The 9,105-nt window shown below is 62.4% G+C and overlaps 1 protein-coding gene across 2 annotated transcripts; it reads left to right on the top strand.

The window, feature by feature from the left end:
• Nucleotides 1-196: 196 nt before the first annotated feature.
• Nucleotides 197-7,840, top strand: R3HDM4 (R3H domain containing 4). Of its 2 annotated transcripts, XM_029917565.1 has the most exons (9): nt 197-1,591; nt 4,226-4,380; nt 4,745-4,869; nt 5,308-5,431; nt 6,157-6,242; nt 6,674-6,759; nt 6,842-6,897; nt 7,080-7,159; nt 7,700-7,785. In XM_029917565.1, exons 1-8 carry the CDS (start codon nt 1,434-1,436, stop codon nt 7,127-7,129), a joined length of 840 nt encoding a protein of 279 aa, XP_029773425.1. In that variant the 5' UTR covers nt 197-1,433; the 3' UTR covers nt 7,130-7,159; nt 7,700-7,785. The 2 variants fall into 2 exon arrangements, with proteins under 2 accessions (XP_029773425.1, XP_029773424.1); XM_029917564.1 differs by lacking the exon at nt 7,080-7,159 and having other exon boundaries at nt 7,700-7,840.
• Nucleotides 7,841-9,105: the final 1,265 nt, after the last annotated feature.

Genomic DNA, 9,105 nt, shown 5'->3' with positions numbered 1-9,105 from the left:
GCCGCCGCGGCTTCCCCGCGCTGGGTATGAGCCCCCCGGCCAGTCCGGCGCCCCCCTGGCCGGGTTCTCGGCCCCCGCCCCCGCGGTACACAGGCCTCTTTGTTCACATCTGAGGACTCAACAGATTAAAGTGGGGGGAGTGCTTACACACCCGGGTCAGCGGGAGCCGGAGAGGGCGCAGCGGCGGCAGGTGTGGACCCCCAGGGCGCGGGCAGATTTCTGTGTAGCCAGCGTGTTTACGCAGAAAATCGCGCTGTCGCTGTGTGGTCCTGGTGTGTGGGGGCGAGGACTCGGCCGGCCACAGCGCTGCTGAGCCGCCTGGGCAGGTCACTGCAGCATCCGTGCCTCAGTGTCCCCATCTGTACAATGAGATATACCAGCAGCCTCCTCCCAGAGTGCCTGGGACTGGGCGGGGTGGGGGTGGGGGTCAGTGACCCTGTGCTCGAGGTGCCGGGCGAAAGGGCACATCCATTCTGTGTTGTCCCAAGCGTCTCCATATTCCGTTTCCTTGTTTCCTTACGGCTTCGTTGTTCCCTGGCTGTGGTGTCCCGACTTCCACCTGGTGCCTGCCAGAGGCCACTCGGGTCTCCACAGGTGTGGGTACTAACCTCCTCTGAAGGGGCCTTACCCACCCAGAGTGGGTAGTAACCTGCCAGGTGGGTGCCACTGATGAACCCCGTGTGTGCCCCCCTGGGTGTGGCCACTGCTGGGGGCCCTGGGGCCCCCGCCCAGCCTGAGTCACCGCCTGTTTGCAGCCCTCCCCCCTCGGCTTCCTGCTTCGGGAACCAGGTTCCTCTCTTGTTCCTGGGGGAGGGGGCTGGTGCCAGGGAAGGCCACTGTGGCCCAAGAGAGCAGCTGTCAAGAGGCCCCGTTTCAGAACGTGCAGGGACAGAACTGGGGGGACACGGGAGGCTGGTCTCCGCACAGCCAGGCTCACTTAGCGGCTGTCTCTCCCTTGGGCCCGCACACCTTCACTGGACACGGCAGCTTCACGTTCCCGGGGGCCTGTCGGGTCCAGGAAGCCTAAGGCACCCCATCTGCGTCCCCAGTTTCCCTGTCTGTGAGGTGGCCTCTGTGGGCAGGTGCCAGGGACACAGGGTGGCCCCATCCTGCTGTGTGTGCTGCGGGAAGTGAGGATTAAGTAGCAGATAGACAAGTGGACCAGCTGGTTCGGGACCGCGGCGGGAGGCGGGGCGGGGGGGCTGGCGCCCGGTGGCTTCTCCCAGGAGGGGACCTTTGAGCCAAGAGCAGCCGTGCCAAGAAAGTGTACTTCCGGCAGAAGGCTCAGCAAAGGCCCTGAGGTAGACTGTTCCCCGGGGGGGGGGGGTGAGGCACAGTGAAGGGGCCCCCCGGGTCTGGAGCGGAGGAGATGAGGGGGAGAGGACGGGGTGAGGCTCTGACTGCTGATATGTAAGGCTCTCTTACACACCTTTATGCTGCCGGCGTCCCTCTCCCCTCAGCCTTCATCACAGATCTGCTTTGCTGGGTGCCTAGGGGCTGCCGTCCCTGTCCCGCCTGCTTCTACCATCCCCTCTTTCCTGAGTGGGGATCCGGGCACATGTTCCTTGTCTCCTGCTGGAATTTGGTCGAGGTCAGCAAGTTTGAGTTGGTGGCAGGACTCAATTTCCAGTGCTCGGCAGCACGGGAGGCCCACGAGAGGGTGGTGGGCCCTTCAGAGCCTCCGGGACAGCGCAGGGCTTCCAATGCCAGGCCAGGACGGAGCTGGCCCCTGCCCTGAGGGGCCTGGGGAGCCATGCATGGTGGCGGGGCAGGGGGGGGGCCCAGATGAGTCTTAACCAGGTGGGGGGGTGGTCTGAGGGGCCCAGAGGGAAGCAGGAGGCTGAATGGTTCAAGGAGGGGAGTTCCTGTTCAGACCAGGTCCAAATCCTGGCCCCGCCACTCTCGTGGGCTGATAGGGAAGCCCCGTGCCTCGCAGCCCTGTGTTCTGAGGGCTCAGCCCTGCTCTGACACCCCCCGATAACGCTCCCCGGATGCGGACTGTGTTATCGGCCCCACCAGGCTGCCGTTCTGGACTCTGTCCAGCTGCCAAGGTGGAGATGTGGGCACTGGAGCCCTGGGGAGGCCACGGGTGACCTGGGGCTTGGGGCGGGCCTGAGGGAGGCAGCCCTCAGTTTGGATCCAGCCTCACAGTCATTGGCTCTGTGCTGACTTGATTTACCTCTCCCTGTGTCGGCCGCCTTCCTCGAAACTGGGCTCTTTGTGCCTCAGTTGCAAATTTGTGTCATGGCCTCAACATAATATCACGAGCCTCCTGCATGATAGTGATGGTGAAAATGAATATTCACAACAGTGTGGCCTAGGGGGTGAGCTCCCCACAACAGGAGGAAACCAAGCAAGTTTCAGCCGGGCTGATGGGGGAGGGTGTCTGCCCTGGCCCCTTGTGGCCCTGAGTGTCTCCGTTCAAACTCACAGAGGCCTTTTTTTTCTTCTTCTTCTTTTAAATGTAAGCACCAACACAGGGTTTGAACTCATAACCCAGGGATCAGGGCCTGAGTTGAGATCAAGAGTCAGATGCTTAACCAACTGAGCCACCCAGGTGCCCCACACAGGAGCCGTCCATATCCTCAGTTTGCAGAGCGTGAGCCGAGGCTCTGGGTTCCACAGTGAAGCACCCTAGCCAGGATTTGAACTCGGGGCTGAGATTGCAGGACCCAGACTATACCTCTGCCGTGTGCTCCTGGTGATGGGGACTCGTGCGTGTGTGAGTTTATCCGTCAGACAGCAGCATGGGGTTTGGCAGAAACATCCACGGAGTGCTGAGTCTGTCAGCCTGTTTGCTTTTTGACCAAGATGTAACGGCCACTCTGTGGAGCATAGATGCTTAAGGCTGGGCGCACTCTACATATGGATGGACCAGAGGAGTGCTGCCCGTTCCTGGCCTGTCTCCGCCACAGTCCTGGACTTTCATGGTTTTTTAGAGCCTGCTGGTGGCTTGGAGGAGAGAGGCCACACTTCTGTTCTTAGTTTGTGTCTTGGGAACATTGGGTACCAGGAACGTTTGGGGGTAATTTTGGACTCTGGGTTCTACTCAGTTTGGGAAATGTTTGATTGTTTTGAGAACTGACCTGGCAGTCAGTTTTGGGACCACCTGCTGGGAGCCAGGCATAGTGGGCGAGTCTGCCGGGGACTTCGGTGTGCTGGACGAGGTGGGCCATCCACACTGATCCGTAAGACAGAGCAGTGACGTGTTATGTAGGGGCCAGGGTCTCCCTGACAGGTTAGAACAGAGCCAAAGGAGAGGAGCGAGTGAGCCATGCAGAGGCTGGGGGCGCGAGCACCGGGCAGGGGACACAGGCCTGTGGGTGGGGCTGTGTGTGACATCGCCAGAGGGGCGGTGAGGGGGCCCTGTGGCTGGAGCAGACAGAGGGCGGGTCAGAGTCCACCACTGCCCCGCGGGGTGAGGGTTGTGCAGCCCCCAGCGTGGTCTGGGGGTTGTGAGGGGCTGGCCTGGGAGGCCGGAACTCCTCGCCTGGATGTTTCCATCTAGCACCCCGTCACCCCCCCACCCCCACCGTGTCTGCAGCTGGCCCTGGGTCCCCAGTGAGAGGCCTCATCACGCTGCTAATCCATCTCTGCTTTAATGCCATTTGCTTGGAGGGCAGCAGATTAGTTCCGAGGGGGGCACATTTCAGGGGGACTCCAGGGACATGGGACAGACAGGCTTGGCCAGCACCTTGAGCTTCTGGGGGCTGTTTCTTGGTTCCTCTGCTGCTGGCCTGGGGGAGCTCCATTAAGTCAAGTCTTTTGATGGGACACCTGGCTGGCTCAGTCCGAAGAGCATGTGACTCTGGATCTCAGGGGCATGAGTTCAAGCCCCGCATTGGGCATAGAGGCTGTTTAAAGAAATCCACTTTAAAAAGTCTCAAAAAAAAAAGTGTCTCTTGAGAAACTCCCAGAGGAGGGCGGGGTTCACATTCTGGAGACTCTGGGTCCCCCCAGCTTGCAGTTAAGATCTGGGAGCCTGGGAACTTTTCTTCAGCACCCACCCAGTGTGTGATTTCAGGCCAGCGTCTTCTCCTCCCCGAGCCCCAGTTTACTAATCTGCCTCCTGGGTGTTGGCCAGGAGACAAAATGGGATTTCAGGGTCTAGGGTGTCCGTTGCCGAGGGAAAGCAGGCAGGAGTGGCCACGGTGGGGCTCTGCCTGAGGGTCCTGGCCCGTGTCGGCCCTGAGGCCTGCCTCCCCACCCCGACCCCGGCCCACAGGCCCCTCCCGGGCTGCCTGCCCGCTCTAGCTGGCCCCCAGGTGAAGAGGCTGTCGGCATCCAAGCGGAAGCAACACTTTATCAACCAGGCTGTGCGGAACTCAGACCTCGTGCCCAAGGCCAAGGGGCGGAAGAGCCTGCAGCGCCTGGAGAACAGTGAGCAGGGGCTGGGGCACCTCCCAGGGTTCCTGGGGGCCAGGCGAGAGTGGCATGTCTGTGCCTTTACCGTGAGTCCGACCCTGAGCCGGCAATGCTGGCGCTGGGCTGAGCTCAGGGCACTGGAGCTTAGGTTTTAAAAGATGTATAGGAGTTCGACAAGCCAGGGAGAAGCAGGGTTCCAGACCTGGAGGCTAGACAGTTCTGGGAAGGAAGCTGGGGCATGGAGGTGGGGAGACTAGGGTGAGCCAGAGGGGGAAGGCCCTCCATCCAGAGGCCAGGGGAGGAAATGTGGTCCTTGGGTTTCTAAGACTGGGGGGCCCCAAATGCCACCCCAGCCCAGAGACCATCTGTTTCCACCTAGCCCAGTACCTTCTAACCCTGCTGGAGACAGACGGGGGCACCCCTGGGCCGGACGACGGGGACCTTGCCCCGCCCGCAGCACCCGGCATCTTCGCAGAGGCCTGCAGCAATGAGACCTACGTGGAGGTGGGGCCCCTGCCCTCCTCGCCGCCTCCCTCTGCTCCGGCCACACGGGCCGCCTCTCCGTTCTCACGACCCCTGCCACGCACGGCCCGTGCTGGTCCCTCAGTCAGGAGCACCCATCTGCACCCAGCCCCCTCTGGTTCCTTGATGGACACACTTGGTCTCTCTCGGGGTCCCAGATCAAGCCCGAGCTCCCACCGTACCCCAGAACTTTCCAGCACTCCCGATTCATCCGCCCACCATTGGGAATGAAGGACTCCACTGAGAGTCCTTATATTTGGTCCGTATATGTCCTGCCGGAGGGGCGGTCTGCGGGTCCCCTGTAGTGGGCCAGTGTGTCCACCAGGAGCGTTTCCGTGCGCTTTGTGGCCCTCCGTGCGCTTTGGCTGCATGGAGACCCCGAGGCTGGAGACGCCTGGGGCCAGCGCGCCTCTCTTCTAGGTCTGGAACGACTTCATGAACCGCTCGGGCGAGGAGCAGGAACGGGTGCTCCGCTACCTGGAGGATGAGGGCAAGAGCAAGGCCCGGAGGAGGGGGCCTGGCCGCGGGGAAGACCGAAGGAGAGGTGCGGGCCTGGACGGGAGGTTGGGGGCACCAGAGATGCGGAGGGTGTACACTTAGCTGATCATTTGTGAGTGGGCCAGGTACGGGGAGGAGCCTGGTGGGTGGGCGGTGGGGGGGAGAGGTGGGTACAATCCGGAGTGTGGGCGGTGCCCGGGACAAGGTGGGGTGGGGCTTGGCGTGTGGGCGCTGCCCGGGGACAGGGAGGAGGAGGAGCCTGGTGTGCTAGCGGGCCAGGGATGGGGAGGGGCCTGCGGCTGGGCGGTGCCCAGGAGAGGGGAGGAGCCTGGTGTGTGGGCCTGGTGACCGCGGGGAGGGGCCCAGTGTGTGGGCGGTGCCCAGGTAGAAATGGGGAGGAGTCTGATGTGTGGGCGGTGCCCACGGGCTGGTGGGGGGTTGTATGGGCGGTGCTCGGGGCCAGGGAGGAGGAGCCTGCTGTGTGGTTGATGCCCGGGACCGGTGGGGAGGAGCCTGGTGTGTGGGCAACGCCCAGGAAGGGGTGGGTACGAACCCTAGCGTGTGGGCGGTGCTCGGGGGACCGGGGAGGAGCCCGGCATGGGGGCGGTGCCCGAGGAGTGTGGGGAGGAGCCCGGTGTGGGGGCGGTGCCCAGGGGTGTGGGGAGGAGCCTGGCATATGGGCGGTATCAGGAAACAGGTGGGGAGGAGCCGGTGTGGGGGGCAGGCCAGGGGCTCGCTCCAGCAGCTGCCCCACTGCCAGAACTCTTGCAGAGGACCCAGCCTACACACCCCGTGAGTGCTTCCAGCGCATCAGCCGACGTCTGAGAACTGTTCTCAAGCGGAGCCGCATCCCCATGGTGAATACCAGGCCAGGCCTCTTCTTTTTCCACCTGCCTTTTTTTTAATCTTTTTTCCCTCACTGTCTCAATTGGTGGTGGTGTGAGGTGTAGTCTGTTACCGGTTGCAGGTGGTATTGGAGACAAGGCGATATACAGGCCAGTGTGATCAGAATGCAGGAACTGGAATGGGAATGGGCTTTTCATGAGGGTGGGAAAGGCAGGGGCAATGGTGGTGGTGGGTACTGCAGGATGTGTAGGAGTTCACCGCAGAAGGCACAGGAGTTCAGAAGTGTGGGGATATCTCATTGCCTGGTAGCTTCATGTAGCAGGTCAAAGGTCACATTTGAACCCTGGGCTTTGGGTTCCAGAGGCTTCCCTGGGCATGGGGTGTGGACAGCTTGGCCCCAGCCTCATACTTGGCCTCACCCCTAGACCTGTTTCCCCTGCAGGAAACTCTGGAGACCTGGGAGGAGCGGCTGCTGAGGTTCTTCTCTGTGTCTCCCCAGGCCGTGTACACGGCCATGCTGGACAACAGGTGACAGGGTGGGGGTGAGTCCAGTGTGCCCTGCCAGGGACTGGCTCTGGCTCTCCACCACTTAACTTCCGTTCCTCTCCAGTTTCGAGAGGCTCCTGCTTCATGCCATCTGCCAGTACATGGACCTCATCTCAGCCAGTAAGTGCTGCCGGCCCACGGGGCCCCACCTGGCTGATGCACCCCAGGGACACCAAGGCCAGAGTCACCCAGGGTCAGGGTATTGGGGGGGCTTCTGGAGGAGGAGCGGCAGCATGAGAAAAGGGCTGTGTACGAGTTCACCTGGCCCGTGCCGGGTGATGCCCCTTGGTCTGCATCCTCAGGGCCGCGGGGAGAGAGGGGCCTGCGTGGGCATCCGGGGACCCCGAGATGAGATGCAGCCCCCCTCCACTGTGCCGCCCAGGTGACTTCCGCAAGTCCCCCCCCCCCACCTCCCCAAGGCCTAGGGCTCGGCTTTTCCCATGGGGAAGTTCTCAGGACACCGCCCCCCAGGGAGAGTCCTCGCAGGGGAGGGGGGGCTTGCTGGGTCTGGGTGCCCCCCCTTCTTGCTCCTCTGCCCCGCCCCCTTCCTGCCTGGGGTTGCTGAGGAGACGGTTTCCATAGCAACCTGGGGCCGCCCTCCCAAGCTACCTTCCCTTTGTTCCCACAGACTCGGGACTGAGGGGCTGGGCTGAGGGTGCTTCCCCGCAGGAGTTGGGCCAGGACCCCCCCCTCCCCGCACACAGAGGAGGAGGGGCCCTGGCAAGATGGGGAGGAGGGGAGCGAATGAGCTCCGGGTGTGCATGGCTGGTTCAGGTTCGGGAGCGAAAGGAGGTGGTGGAGAGGGGGCGGGTGGGGAGTGGGCCACCTGGGCCCTGATGCGGAGGCAGCGGGTCCCAGCGCAGGGGTAGAGGTGGTGACCTCGTGTGCCCTTCTTCACCGTTGTGCTCCTGGCCCCGCACAGGTGCCGACCTGGAAGGGAAGAGGCAGATGAAAGTCAGCAATCGTCACCTGGACTTCCTGCCACCGGGGCTGCTCCTGTCTGCGTACCTAGAGCAGCGCAGCTGATGGCCGCCCCGCCCCCCCCCCCCCCCCCCCCCCCCCCCCCCCCCGGCCCGGCCCCCCCCCCCCCCCCCGCTCCCCGCCTCTGGCGCCCAGACCTCCCGTGCCATTCCCTGACGTATCTTTATTATTTGGAGGATTTGTCCCTGTAGACGTGCTTCTCCCCTGGGGTGGCTATCACTCTGACCCCTTCCCCGTGCACCTCTCCCAGATAGATGGGGGCCTGGGCCCCCGACCCTAACTGTCCTGGCCTTGCAGCCCTCTGCTCAGGGACATGTGTTTGAGCAAGGGGCCCCGGCCTGGCCACTTCCGTGTTCCTTCTTTGTTCGGCTTTTTCGGCCCCGTCTGAAGCTTAAGCAAGGAGTGACAGGCTGGGTTTTTAAAACTTTTAATGAATTGGGCATTATTTGCTGTAGATTTTTAAATTTCCCTTTTGGGAAGAAAAACCAAAAACTTGCCCCAACTGATAAATCGGGGGACTTTGTTCCAGTCCCTGCATAGCCCCCCCCTCCCAGTTTTTGGCTTGGATGTTGGGGGGGGTGTCTCTGGGGCTTCACCCTCTTTCCAGGCGTGTTCTGCCGTGTGCGTGAACGTGTGCGCGTGCCCCACAACCTAGGACGGGCTGCTTCGTAAAGGCTGCTCTTGCCACCGCTTTGGAACATGTGTTGTCCTCCCCCCTGTGACTTTTGGTGGCTCTTGGGGCTCCATCTGCTCCACATACCTCCTTTCATCCTGGGGGACTGCGACGTCCAGCCAGAAGCCTCTGCCCTAGGACTGTCCTGTCCCCAGCCTGTGGCCCCTTGTCCCTTCCCTAGCCCAGCTCTGGCCTGTTGCCTTGGGGTGACCTCTCACTGGCTGCCTTGGCATGTCCCACAAGAGCAGGGCTGAGGGACCCCCTCCCGTGTGTGTGTGTGTGTGTGTGTGTGTGTGTCCGCACCTAGTTGTGCTTTGGGAAAAGTGGAGAGTTCAATAAATTTTTGGTGCTCTGGTCTCCAGCTGTGGGGTTTTCCTTGGGGGCAGGGCCAGGGGGCACAGTGCAGGGGGGGGCACAAAAGGTGCTCAGGATGTGCTTGGGTCCTGGTCACTGAGGGCTACAGGCCTCCAGAATGAAGCCTCCCAGTGAGGTGGTGCGAAGGGAGGTGCTGCTGGGAGCACTGAGGCCACTGCTTCTGGAGCCTGGCTCAGGCCCTTCCCAGGTGCCCAGGTTCAAACCCCAGCTCTGCCATTTCCCAGCTACCCGCCATCCAAAGTCACTTTGTGATCATACTGAGGCGGCCAGAGCAAAGCGTCCCCTCTGTGACCATCCTG

Source organism: Suricata suricatta, chromosome 12 (assembly GCF_006229205.1).
Source record: "Suricata suricatta isolate VVHF042 chromosome 12, meerkat_22Aug2017_6uvM2_HiC, whole genome shotgun sequence".
Lineage (NCBI taxonomy): Eukaryota > Metazoa > Chordata > Mammalia > Carnivora > Herpestidae > Suricata > Suricata suricatta.
This window is presented reverse-complemented; position numbering and strand designations above follow the sequence as displayed.

What these genes read in the sequence shown, in the direction of transcription:
- R3HDM4 (XM_029917564.1), top strand. Translation starts at nt 1,434, where the DNA reads ATGCTGCCGGCGTCCCTCTCCCCTCAGCCTTCATCACAGATCTGCTTT. An exon ending in GCAATGAGACCTACGTGGAG is followed by an intron (nt 4,870 to 5,307) that starts GTGGGGCCCCTG and finishes CCTCTCTTCTAG; the next exon opens with GTCTGGAACGACTTCATGAA. An exon ending in CATGGACCTCATCTCAGCCA is followed by an intron (nt 6,898 to 7,699) that starts GTAAGTGCTGCC and finishes GGCCCCGCACAG; the next exon opens with GTGCCGACCTGGAAGGGAAG.